General features: G+C 37.8%; 1 protein-coding gene across 1 annotated transcript; it reads left to right on the forward strand.

Annotated features, from left to right (window-relative positions):
- Positions 1 to 5,865: 5,865 nt before the first annotated feature.
- On the forward strand, positions 5,866 to 11,530 carry LOC140141819 (macrophage migration inhibitory factor-like). The gene is made up of 3 exons (XM_072163686.1): positions 5,866 to 5,979; positions 7,942 to 8,111; positions 11,414 to 11,530. The coding sequence occupies exons 1-3, from the start codon at positions 5,872 to 5,874 to the stop codon at positions 11,490 to 11,492; spliced, it is 357 nt and encodes a 118-aa protein (XP_072019787.1). The 5' UTR covers positions 5,866 to 5,871; the 3' UTR covers positions 11,493 to 11,530.
- Positions 11,531 to 14,230: the final 2,700 nt, after the last annotated feature.

Consider the following 14,230-nt stretch of genomic DNA (forward strand, 5'->3'; position numbering starts at 1 on the left):
GGCAGAGGCGGGGTTCGAACTCACGGCGCACCGCTTTGGATACTCTATGAGCCTAGCGCCTTAGACCACTCGGCCACTTGTCTTGTTGTTATGCATTTGAAACTTATTTGAACATATAATCGCAACTTCAACATAGGCCTACCACGTGACAAGCAAAGGCAGAAAACGTACCATATTTTGGAATTTTATTTGCCTAAAAACATTAATGTGTATAATAGCGCTCAATTGTTGATAACTGCGTGTACATACAGAAATCCGATAATAAACATAATAAATGGGCAGCTATACATGCACAATACATTATCGATTTGAACTCGCTGGGCCGCACCTGCTGCACGTGCTATAATAGGCCTACTCCTATATTATACCGGGTATATACATGTGGTTCAGTATAGAACCTGCCATTTTTCGTGTATACACGGTCTGGATTTTCGCAATTTATTGGATAATTACACGCAGGTCCCCCAAAGTTTCTTCCAGATATTGGAGATTAGATTCCCATAAAGACGAAACAGTAATCTTTAGTCGGGACCTAGGCCCTACGTAAAATTTACATAAATTTTTTACCATCAATTCGAGGGTTGACAAACAGAAGGCCTTAACTCAAAAAGTGCCTCTTTGAGAAAAATGAGTAAAATTATATTTTGCATATGAGATGTGACCAAGTATTATTGTGCTATAGATCCAATAGGAAGTTGAATTGAGTTAAGGCTTTATGATTGTAAGAATATATGGTATTACAGATTATTTTGGTACCAAAATCTCCAAATGGCCAAAAGTGAGTTAAGGCCTTCTGTTTGTCAACCCTCGAGATTGAGTGTTAATTTTGACTAAATTCAGAAAATATTTTGGCGTATATAAAATAAATGTTGACATTTATATAGCGCCTTTCACATGTATCAAATCTCGGTCAAATATAAAGCACTATTTTTTTCTTCAGTAATGTCAGTTAAAAACTGTGGTTTTGGCTATAGACGAATCCAACGAGCCAAGTGATAGTCAGAATTCCTTCGGCCATTACTGGGTCCCCGGCGCACCAAACTGGTGTTGTGACTGTCCAATTGGGTGGATTAAAGCCGCTTCAAAATCGATGTTATTTTGTATTGTGATGTAAAACTTTCATCTACGTGTAACACGGGTGATGTAATGCAGTTTATCATATTCCTGCCAAGGACGCATCATTTCACATTTCTAGTGGGATAGACTCAACGGGGACCCAGCTATGGCTGCCATTGAGGTGTAGGAATGCGTGAAATTGGATTCGTCTATACCTTTTTAGAAACGAATCTTGGCGTTAAAATTAGGCATGAAATTGTGTATTTTAGTGTAAGATTTCATTGAATTTTACAGGCCTCAACTTTGCCTTTGAGCTTTTTTCGGAATTTTTTTTTTTTTGCGTTTCAACCTAATATAGTTCGCTAAAAACAGTACTTCTTTTCTAATATAACCAGCAGAAATAAACGAAATTTCTATTGACTTGCAATCATTCGCGAGTTGAATTTGACAAAATTGGTAGTATACACTCACAGAAATGACTTGTTCGCCTTGTAGGCGCAATTCAAAAGGAGTAAGTTTGGACAACTCAAAAATAGTGTAAAAGTTGCCAAAACAAAATTCATTTTAGTTATCCGAACTTAAAAAATGCTGAAAAAGCTCAAAAAGTCCCGTCAACTAATCAACTTTGTTGGCATTACTTAAAAAGTTGATGTAAGTCCTTGCGTCAACTTTTTAAGTAATGCCAACGCATGAATTCAAGGTCAGGGAACATAGAAAAATACACAATGTTCAAAGAACCAATTAGTTGAGTTAGTGTAACTCAACATGTAAGTTGATGTAACTCGTTCATATTAAGTTACTGGTACTTATTGTTTTGAGTTATTCCAATTTGGTACTTTGTTACTTAATTCACGTAATTGGATCATTTTCTGCACAATTAGCAGTATTCAAATATTTATTTTTGTAATCAGTGCAAAATTTTGTATACTATAGCACACCTCTAGAAAATTATGCTAACCTAGTTTCATTTTAAGTAATTTTAAATGAGTGCGACCAACATAATGATATCGAGTCAGCGTTACTCAAAATTGTATGCGTTGGCATTACTCGGAAAGTTGACGCGACGACTTACATCAACTTACTGAGTAATGCCAACGAACAATTTCAATTGAGAAATGGTGAAATCAAAACCGAAATTCTGACAAAACTACGACATAGTAGCCCTATATGATGTGTTTTAGAAAGTTGGCGGGAAATATCTTTCGTTAGCGAATTATGTTACTTTGAAAAGCAAAAACGTTGACCCCCTAAATAGCTCGCAGGGCAAGTTGAAGCCTGAGAAAATCGAAAATCTTACATCACTAGAAGCCTAAATTTCACCTAAGTTTAGCACCAGGGTTTGAAGCATTTGGTTTTCTTCTGACATTTACCGAAGAAATGAAAATTCTTGCTTTTCATTTGACAGAGAAAATTAATTATGAAGTGAAAAGGTGTAACTAAAATTTTGCAAATTTCAACACCGAATTGACGAATTCGATCGTTTCAAGCGCCTAATTAAATAACTTAGTGGGTCTTGTTTAACAATAGCCATCGACTGACTAGCGTTCTGCGTGTTACACTGCGCACAAAAAGCCTCTGAACACTTAAAACAGAAGCAATATCTCAAAGACACTGAACCTAAAGTACCAAATTTTATAAAGTAATCATTAGATGCGCAATTTTGTTCTGCGTATTTTGATACCTACTTGAAGCTATTTGACACGATCCGACTTATTTCCCCAAGTTAGACCGAATTGAATGAAATGAGAGAGCAATTCAAAAGTAACGGGGCTATGATTTCCTCCTGATTCCGGATGTAAATTTTGCCACTTAAAAATGCTCTCGTTTTTTATTCAAATTGGTGTAACTGGGGAAAATAAATTCACATCGTGGCGAACTAGGTATCAAACGACGCAGAACAAAATTTTCCATCTATTGTGACTTCATTTTATAAATTAGACTTGGTGTCTGTAAGATATTGTTTTGTTTTCAGTGTTCGGATACTCTTTGTGCGCAGTAGGCCTATAGAAAGAAACGGGTATAGAAATATAGACACAGTAATCACCTCAAGTGACCTATTAATATTATCATACTGTTTACTTTTACTTACTTGCTTATTTCATTGCTCGCGCCGGTAGGCGCGAGCTATTAGTGTTTACTTCTGAATCGAACGTGGGAACATGGGGAAAGCCTGAATATAGTAAATTACATTTACCTTCATTTAAATATTTATGACACGTACGTCAAAACAAATATTCAAACGATGATAATGTGTAATATAATAAACGTGAAATTTTAGTATTTTCAGAGTTTTTGTATATTTTAGACGTTCTATGACTTCTGTTTGCTGTGTAGAGGATGAATTGCACGTCATTGATAGTCATGGGCAAATTGATTGGGGTGTTTGATAAAATTCCCTTTAAAGGGAAAGCTTCCTGGAAAGCTTAAGCAACATAATACGTCACTAACTTTGTCCGATCGGGCTCAAATTTGGTGGGTGGAATCAACGCTCTGCAGGGTCTATTGTTCTATTGTTTCCGATTAGAGCGCTGACATATTGGAAAATGTTGCCAATCAATATTCATGAGAGTGTACATTCAACCTCCAGTTTGCGAAATTGGGTGAGTTGTGTTTGGTAGGTGTGAAATACATCTGACTGGGCGTTTTAATTACGTAACGAATAAAGGCATTGACATAGTCGAATAGCTGCCCAGTGCTGTTATGTGTTTAGTTATTATTTAGGCCTAATAATTATTATTAAATGTATTCATCATTCCTTTCTTTTCCCTTCTCTGTACTTATTCTTTCCTAGGCCTACATTTTATCACTCCCTCGCTCTCATTGTCCCCTCTCACCCTCCCTCTATCATTCCCATCATTTTCCTTATATTTCTATTTATCTACTTGTCTTTATTATATCTTTTTATTTCTCCCTTTCCCCAGCCCTCTCTCATTCTCCATATCCCCTCCTCCCCTCTTCCTCCCCCCTCCCAAGACTTCTCACAGAGGTGAATCTGCCCCTCCCCAACCCCCTCCCCTCTTTGGGTACGCCACTATTTCTATACCAATCTTCTTAAAATAAAATTAAATAGAAATTTCTTAAAAACAACCTTTATAGGCCTATACTTATACTTACATGTATAGCGATTACCATTATAGTGTAATATAGATATGTGGACTGGACATGGCAGCCTTCATACATTCTAATGTGTAATCGATCACCAAGAGCATTCAATTTATTTAAATGAAACGCCTAACGTCAGGTGGGTGGTAAAGATGATTGTATTGACAGCTAAAGCCTCCTTATATACTTCAGACCCACACAAGCACACATTTGGGATACATGAGTACAATGGTACCACTTTACACATGACTGCCCTTACACATGACTGTAGTGTGGTCACTTATTGATACTCGCCTGTTGTGTAGAGCGTTAATATGATGCCGGATCAGTGACCAATTTAATGACGGAACCCCTTTATTAGAAACAATGGTACCACTTTTATGAATAGCCTGTCGCAACTTCTAATCGGCATCAAACGAACAAAGATTATATAATCTATTGCGACTCTATTTCTATTTAAAAGCTCTTTGGGTGGAATCCTTGATACGAGGGAAATATATGCCCGAAATAAAATTGAGGTCAAGCGAGGTCAAAGGTCATTACGGAGAGGTCAAATTCAAAACTTTGTCCGATCGGGCTCAAATTTGGTGAGTGGAATCCTTGATACGAGGGGAATATATGCCCGAAATAAAATTGAGGTCAAGCGAGGTCAAAGGTCATTACGGAAGGGTCAAATTTTAAACTTTGTCCGATCGGGCTCAAACTTGGTGGGTGGAATCCTTGATACGAGGGGATTACATGCCCGAAATAAAATCGAGGTCAACCAAGGTCAAAGGTCATTACGGAGGGGTCAAATTTCAAACTTTGTCCGATCGGGCTCAAATTTGGTGGGTGGAATCCATGATACGAGGGGAATATATGCCCGAAATAAAATTGAGGTCAAGTGAGGTCAAGGGTCATTACGGAGAGGTCAAATTTCAAACTTTGTCCGATCGGGCTCAAACTTGGTGGGTGGAATCCTTGATACGAGGGGATTACATGCCCGAAATAAAATCGAGGTCAACCAAGGTCAAAGGTCATTACGGAGGGGTCAAATTTCAAAATTTGTCCGATCGGGCTCAAACTTGGTGGGTGTAATCCTTGATACGAGAGGAATATATGCCCGAGATACAATTGAGGTCAACCGTGGTCAAAGGTCATTATGGAGGGGTCAAATTTCAAACTTTGTCCGATCAGGCCCAAACTTGGTAGGTGGAATCCTTGATACGATGGGAATACATGCCCGAAATAAAATTGAGGTCAACCGAGGTCAAAGGTCATCACAGAGGGTTTAAATTTCAAACTTTGTCCGATCGGGCTCAAATACAATAAAACAAACCTGGGGGTCGTTCACCTAACAGTATTAACAGTAGTAAAGAAAAATCATAGAATTTGGGTCCCTATTTTCAAGGTTACCTATTTCTCCAATGCTTAAGCAATGAAATATACGTCACTTATACGTTGAACACGGATCGATTGGCGCGAGGTTCATATTGGTGCGTATGCACCAAATGTATATCTTGTACTATATAGAAAATAATATTTGCCCAGCTTCCTAAAAAGTGTCGAGTCATGAAATATTTTGTTTGGCTCAGCTTGTTTGTATATTATGCAAATTTGGTGACGTAATGAGGTTTGGAAGTTGGAAGGTGGGTGCGGTGCTTGCATTCATTCAACTTTCAACAGTAGTGCACTGAGTCTGATATACAAGTGAAAACACGAATCATCATCATCATGCCTATTTTTCAAATTTTCACGAATGTTCCGAAAGCGTCACTACCAGACGGGTTTGTTGGGAAATGCTCAGACGTGTGGGGTGGGATGATTGGTAAACCGAAAAAGGTAAGTGTGTGATGACTCCCCGGGAGGGTAAGTTGGATGATTTAATATTTTTTGACTGAGATGTGCGGCTCGAGCTTCAGAACCTTTACCTATTTTTTAGGAGATGCTCACCCCGCCGCGCGCCGGTATGTTCACATTTTATCGGGACCCGAGTTAATCCCGGTTCTACAATCCGGGGGTGGGGGTACTCAAGTTTGGTTTTAGTTAGGGGTTTGCCGCTGAGAATTTGAAAGTGGACCGATTAATATACCAATTTTTCAAAAAATTTGGACCCATCGATATACCAAAAGTCAAAATTTTCGGCTGAATTTAGACCTAATTGTCTTAGTTTTTACAAATCTTCCCCCTAATTTTGGCGAAATTTCAAAACAATTGGCTAGATTGAGGCAAATTTGGGCTACCTATGCTACCCATGTTTGCGGCCGGCACGTCCCCGTTTGGTCATTTGTACTGAGTACCCCCCGGGTCTACAATGTATACATGCTCGTTCATTTTAAAAACAATAATATGTTATTCCACTGTATGTAATCTTTATTCTGCTTCATTGTATCTGTTTTGGGTTAACAAAAATAAGTGTTACTTCTTGATTAGATAGGCCCTAAGGCCAGGTAAAAATTAAAACATGTTTCTTGTCCGGGTTTTCAATTTTATTTAAAGGAGGATGAGGGGCTTTTTTGTAGCTGCTTCTTGAAAAGTTGGTGTAAATACGAATATAAGGCCCTTGTATTTAGCGTATAAAATAATACAGGGTGAGTAAAAAAAAGTGCAATAGAGAAAAGAATCCCTTTTTATTTAAGAAACGAGTTGAACATTTTAGGTTTTAAAACATTTTATAAATGATACATCCATTAGTGACCTTGTCTGAAAAAATCAAGGAATTACCATTTACCGTTTTGTTTTTATGACACACTTTATAGCGATACCCAATTTTAATGTTTGTCCAAGAGACATCTAAAATTTTAATGCCAGCCCAATCTGTGTAAGGTAGATTTGGAACAACTGCCATTTTCTTAACCTCATTGGCGTTGAAATAAAATGGAGTACCCAAAGTGTTATTGCCCTATACGGTCTTGTTTAAGGAGAAGAAACATTATTTTTTGTTATTTTCATTTTACCTTTACTTTAAAGATGTTTATTCTCTATCAAAAACATACAAATTTGTAGGCGGGTTTTTTAAATGTCGAAATTAAATGCGCACAAATTGAAGTGGAGTGAATTACAAAATATCCAGTAAGTTGGACATATTGGGATTTTAAAAAATGGAGTTGGAGTCGAGTGAGGTATGAAGGACTCAAAGTAATGTTAGAAGTTTGTTTGAACAGACAAAAGGAATTGAAATAACGCAAAAATCAACCTTATTTAAGTTAAAGTCAGTTTCAGAGCTGCTGCCTTTATCGTGCATTGTGTGCTCTCATTCAAAATACATGGTACCTCGTGGACTAATGAAATTGGGTATCGCATCAAAAGGACTCATAAGAATTAAACTGTAGTTGCGATTCACTTCATTTTTCCAAAGAAGGCGACTATTGAGTGTGGCATTAATGGAAACTTTCAATAATATGAAAGTTCAACTTGGTAAATATCGATTCTTTGCTCTATTGCACTTTTTTGACTCACCCTGTACCTAAAAAAACAATCAGGGGGCTTTTTATTTTCTTGTTCTGGTAGGTAGGCCCCTCACTGAGCAATGAACTGAGTGCGATTATCTTGACGACTGTATTTTGCACGAGTACATTATACATCATATACTTCGAGTACAGTAATAATAAATCAAAAACATCAAAGTGCTTCTATTTTGCCAAAAGAGGTGTCAAATTGTTCGTTTTGATAAAACAATTCAAGTTATGATAGAATTGTAGGCCTATAACGTGAACTAGACCCATTTCATATGAGACCAATTTTTTGTTAAATTGGGACAATTAAGACAATAATTACAGTACATGTTTATTATTTTCTCTGCAGTATACTTGTGTTAATGTACTGCCAGACCAGATGATGTCATTTGCTGGGACACAAGAGCCATGCGCCCTTGTCCTTGCCAGAAGCATCGGGAAAATTGGCAAGGACGAAAACAAAGGATACACTGAGAAATTGACAGAATTGTTAGGCTCTATCGGAGTGGCTAAAAATAGGTAAGAAAATAATTATTACAGCCATAATGTACGATTTTATAATATTTTTTTTTTCAAACCTGAATTTTTTGCATATTTGTAATGTTTACACATGTCCCAACTTAATGGAACCGGCCAAATGTGTTGTTTTTGTAGGTCAACAGAGCAAAGTTCGACATAAAGTCATAATTTTATTTTATTATGACTTAATATGTCCTTCCACAGAACTGCATGTTAAATGACCAAAATAACCAATGGGATTTCTTTCACTTTACCTTGTTATTTCAGCTTTAAATGGACAGCAACCCCTTCCCGGCAGTTATTACTAATATTATTTCAACATTTTGAATAAAGAATAACAAAATTAAAATTTGGCGGAAATCGTACATTATGGCTTTAATGGTCCTCCAAAATGGTCCTCAATACTACCATTACCGCATGGACTATCACTACCTTACGATGCTCGCAAAAATTCTCGTAAACAAATAAGCATCACAAAATTTTGATATCCCTAACAATAACCGTAACCCCTACCATAGCCCTAACCCTAAGTCAAACCTTTTAAGGTTATGGTTAAGTTTAAAAACTACTCTAACCCTAAAACCAAACCTTAAAGTTCGAAATAACGCTTACATAAAGGTAAAACCCAACTTTGCATTTGTATGATTCAAACTTAATTCTCGTATTAAATTGTTTATGTTTACACAGCAAGGATTAGGCCAAGTAAACTTGGTTCACGCCTCTGTGCAAAACAAATTCTATAGCCCTTTTTCGGGCGTACTGAGTCCAACGAGAGCTGGGGTGGCAAATGTCAGTTTCCAACTCGTCCCGCTATACTTCACCGGGAGAAGTGCGCAAAATTGGTAATTCTGTAAAGAGGAAGTCCCACCAAAGCAGTTATTATGGGGTGAACCAAACCTGCCTGGTTATCAAATTAATCAGTGAGACGTACGATTATCTCTAAATTTGACAGGTGCTAATTGATGCAGTAACATTAAAACATCAATTAGCACCTGTCAAATTCAGAGATAACCTTGTCACTGAGTATGATAACCAGACAGGTTTGGTTCACTCAGAAGAACTATTCTATGCGGGGCTTCCTCCTTAAAGCTGAAAAATGGGCCAAAACGAGGACAATTATTGTGGCCTGAGGGGGCTGTCATTTTAGCTTACAATCAAAATGTGTCCTCCTCTGGAAATGTTACAATATCGCTCAAGGCGACGAAAAAAGAAAACCTTGTTCTACCGGCCCGACCGACCTAGATTTTGAACAAATTGGGGAAAAATATTCCTGTACAATTGAATGCCGACCCAAATTTCGGAATTTTTTTTGTATTTTTTTGGGTCATTAAAAAAAAAAGCCAACCGACCGACCCTACTTGAAAGGTCCGTCCGTCCGTAGAACAGGGTTTCTTTTTTTCGTCGTGAAAATATGCAAAGTACCGATTTTTCACAAATTTGCACCAATAATATTTGCAGATATAAAGGTTCGTAAACAAATTAACATAAGGCATGTACTGAGCTATGGCACAATTCTCGCTATTCACAATAAGGGCGCCGCCAGCGGTTTGCGATGTAATCGTGATGTATCATGGGAAAAGGTCGATATCCAAGTACGCGCAATACCACACCACTCTACGCCATACATAAATTCTGCCAGTCACATTTCCCCAATATGAAATTTTTTTAAAGTAAAATTTTAATTTTAATTTTCCTTCATTAAAGTTTGGCGGAGGCGGGGTTCGAACTCACGGCGGCGGACTGCTTTGGACACACTATGAATCCAGCGCCTTAGACCACTCGTCCACTTGTCTTGTTGGAATTCATTTGAAACTTATTTGAAGATATAATCGCAACTTCAACATAGGCCTACCACGTGACAAGCAAAGGCAGAAAACGTACCATATTTTGGAATTTTATTTCAAATAAAAACATTTATGTGTATTATTAGCGCTCCATTGTTGTTAACTGCGTGTTTTATACAAAAAAATCCAACGATAAGCATGATAACTGGGCGTCTATATGGACAATACATTATATCGATTTTGACACGTGCTTGTGTCTCAGTACATTTCCATGGTCAGTAAAATACTATAGAGAAAAACCTACCATTTTCTTGTATACACGTTCGATGTTTTGATCAAGTATGTGAATATTCGACATTAGACCCAAATTTTTTTTCAGGAAATAAATGATTAGATTACCATAAAAACGAAACAGTAATCTTTTGCCGGGTCTAATGTTATTTATACATAGAATTTTCAACGTTTTTTCTATCCTTATTCTTGCTCAATTAAAAAAATATTTTGGCGTATATAAAATTGAAATAAAATTCTCTGTCAGTGCAGTCCCTCAAACACGGCCTTTGATGTTTATGATCGTTATGCGACAATATCGATCATCTATTTTAAAATTTAATTTAAACAGACCCCCCAGGTGACCCGTACCGGAAATGGATGGTATTAGTGCCCTTTTGCATCGGTCACATGATCTTTGATTGCGTTGTGTTTCCGAGTTCAAGTTGATTTACTAGCGAAAACCTGATCGAATTCCCTCATTTCCTTCCAAAGTTACGGGGAATTTATCTGCCTCATAAACGACATCAAATGTGCTACAATTGGGTATCACGAATCGTTATATATGATGTGCAGTTAATATTCATATTTTTTTTAATACAGAGGATGCTTCAGTTTTGACAGGAAAAATATTTTCTTGAAAACCCTCTCACTCGGTTATTTTAAAAAGGTAACCACGCTTCCCTAGAATGTGCAATAAATTAGCATTAAAATTTTTCTTATTCTAACAGCAAGGGTTTCTAGAATGTATTATGGCGAAATGTGGTGTAGCGCAATACGAATATTACCATGCTATTACATAGGAACACGTGACAATATTTTTTAGTTTGTCAAAATAAAGGTGTTACACGCGAATCGATACTCAATAATACTTAATAATGTGATTTGAAATGTGCACAATTAATTTTTTCTCTATCGATTTGCGTGTAATACCGTTATATTGACAAACTAAAAATATTGTCACGTGTTCCTATGTAATAGCATGGTAATATTCGTATTGCGCGGACTTGGATGTCGACCTTTTCCCATGATACATCACGATTACATCGCAAACCGCTGGCGGCGCCCTTATTGTGAATAGCGAGAATTGATAGTTGGTGCAGATCACGTTTACCTTTCAACAGGAGCTTTCCTGAAAAGGTCGCTATGAGACCCCTTAAGGTGTTTCCAAACACAATGACATTGTATACATGCATAAACTGCTCTCTGCTATGAATAACACTTTTCATCCCATTTCTATATTTTCAGAATGTATGTCGTTTTTGAAGACCTTCCAGCGGAAAATGTTGGGCACGACGGAACAACATTCCCATTCATGAAATTGTAGCGGAGGAGAAATATGCTTTGTTATACACTTTAGGATTCATAGGCTTTTATTCTAGCGATATCGTCCAATTCCAATCCTGCTACACAAAAATGACACGTACAATCATGTAGAAGAGTTATTTCAGCGAACATGGCGAAGATTGTATTGATGGAGCTAATGTTGCATACAAAAGCTTTTGATGGAAGTGAATCTCAAACTTAAACTTTACTAAAACTTAAACTTAAAACTGTAAAAAAAACTTGTAAAAGCTAAATTAAAGACAGCTTTTGGCACCTTTGTTAGTGCGTAGATTCGTGTGATCAGACAAATCTAGGGGTGTCATCAGGCGGATGTGAGTTCATAAGGGCAATGTCGGGGATTATAGGTCACAATCGATGGGGGGAGATGAGGTCCGACCAGGTCCGACCGAGTCTCCTACATAGGTTTCGCTCCCTGTGGAGGGGCGGAACCAAACTGGCTGATTTGGAGACTAAGCCAGTTTGCGTCGGTCTGATACTCGTCTATCCTCGTGTATGACCATGCGCAGATCTGGCCGGTCAGGAAGATATTTAATATCCCGAATTTATAATATGCCTACCAGTTCCATCTATGACCGATTTGCTAGAGAATATTTGTTATCATGTTTAATAAATTCGTATTAATCGTATAATAAAATGTGGCCAAATGTATATTTGTGTAGTGTGTGGATCCACTCTTCTACGGACTTGGCTACTAAGCATGTCGGGAAGGATATGGCGGTATGCTGACCTGGGTCAATATGTTCTGGGCAGATGAGGTCCGACCAATTGCCAACGACCTTGCGTGCGATCATGTGTGACAGGCAATTCCAGATAATAATAGAAGTTCCCTGGTGTCATGCTCAAAATACTTGACAAACAATACGCTGGCGAAGTTACGTAATAATCGGATTAACTACCATAGCAATAGGTGAAAACAATTTTTGAATATACCGCGCTGCACTGATACGTTTACGTGGTACCTCTGCATTGAACCATATCATACTGATCACTTGCACCTGTAAGATTAGTATCTTTGAAAAGACCAGTATTGTATTCAATCTATGATTGCAGACATACACAGGTGATGAGTGTAACCTGCTTGTAGTGCAGCGCGATATGTTCAAAATTGTTTTCACCTATTGCTATGGTAGTTAATCCGATTAATTACGTAACTTCGCCAGCGTATGTGAATGGAGCCTATATAATCCGCTTGGAAGTAACGCAGCTGTTTTAAATAGTAATAGCATCGAGCTACTAATAGAAGGAGATTCCACAGAAAAATCCTAATCCTCTCAATAGGGTTAAGCCGATTACGCTATTCAACGCGAGTCATCACTTGAATGGATTTAATCAGTGCAGTCCCTCAAACACGGCCTTTGATGTTTATGATCGTTATGCGACAATATCGATCATCTATTTTAAAATTTAATTTAAACAGACCCCCCCCCAGGTGACCCGTACCGGAAATGGATGGTATTAGTGCCCTTTTGCATCGGTCACATGATCTTTGATTGCGTTGTGTTTCCGAGTTCAAGTTGATTTACTAGCGAAAACCTGATCGAATTCCCTCATTTCCTTCCAAAGTTACGGGGAATTTATGTATTTTTTCTGATCGTGATTAGTACTGGCGGGTGTGTGCGGGACTTTTAAACCAGTGGAAATGATTTGGAAAGGTTTTCAAAGACTCGCAATGTTGTTTCTATGATCCGCCAATCTTGGCCATAAGAAATATAGAGGTTATCCGTGTTCTATAAGTTGCATATCTTATCAGCGACCTTGTTTAGGACTTTCAAAAGAAGTACCTGTATGTGCAACTGCTTCAAAATAGCCCGCCAAAGTCATGCAGGTAACTCCGAGGTCGTGCATTGAATTTGTTTGAATGAGGAATACTACGGGAATCAGTGCCTTTTGTTAGAGGTCACGCATGAGTAAAGTGGATAACCTCTATTGGCGTTATAAATTACCGGAAGTAAATTGTTTTCCTTTGTTTATGGTTACGGCCACAATGCTTTGTGGGTAAAAATGACGTCATTCTGCTTAGAAGTCGCGATAAGGGTGGTTCATAACCGGCCAAGCTCAATAGATAAGAAGCTTAGCAAATCGATAGTGCACCATTCATACCTAATTGCTCAGTATCGACTCATAACGATCATAGTACAAAGGGAACTGGGTTCGTGAATTCTCCTTCCATTAATAGCTCGATGGTAATAGTTTCAGAACCAATAATTTCCACAATATTTCTATATAGAAGGATGATTTATTTACGCGCATTTTGAAACCCCATTTGACAAATATCGTTCAATATTAACAACACAATAGTGCTTTTAAAGAAAAATACCCGAATTTTAAAGGTTGCAGTTTACAGCGATCAATGGTTATTATGCCACGGCACGTAAAACCCACCATATTTACCGAAATTGGACAAATGGGGTATCAAAATGCGCGTAAATAATTCATCCTTCTTTCTACATGTTCTATGTAATGTGGAAATATTGTGAACACAATTATTAGTTCTGAAGCTACAGACGTATTTATAATAGCTGCGTTACTTTTGTGCAGTCTTTAGAATGAAGCGTTGCGTATTCAACAAACCTAATTATACTTTATTTCGAGACCGAAATAAAAGACTAGTTCGCGTCTGACGTCAGTGCAAAGGGGCGACATGATTGGTTGCTGACCTGCGCAGTACGGCATTTTTGGCCTGGTTGACTGGACGTCACACGCAAATTAGTCTTATTC

The sequence above is a fragment of the Amphiura filiformis genome, chromosome 2, assembly GCF_039555335.1.
Source record: "Amphiura filiformis chromosome 2, Afil_fr2py, whole genome shotgun sequence".
Lineage (NCBI taxonomy): Eukaryota > Metazoa > Echinodermata > Ophiuroidea > Amphilepidida > Amphiuridae > Amphiura > Amphiura filiformis.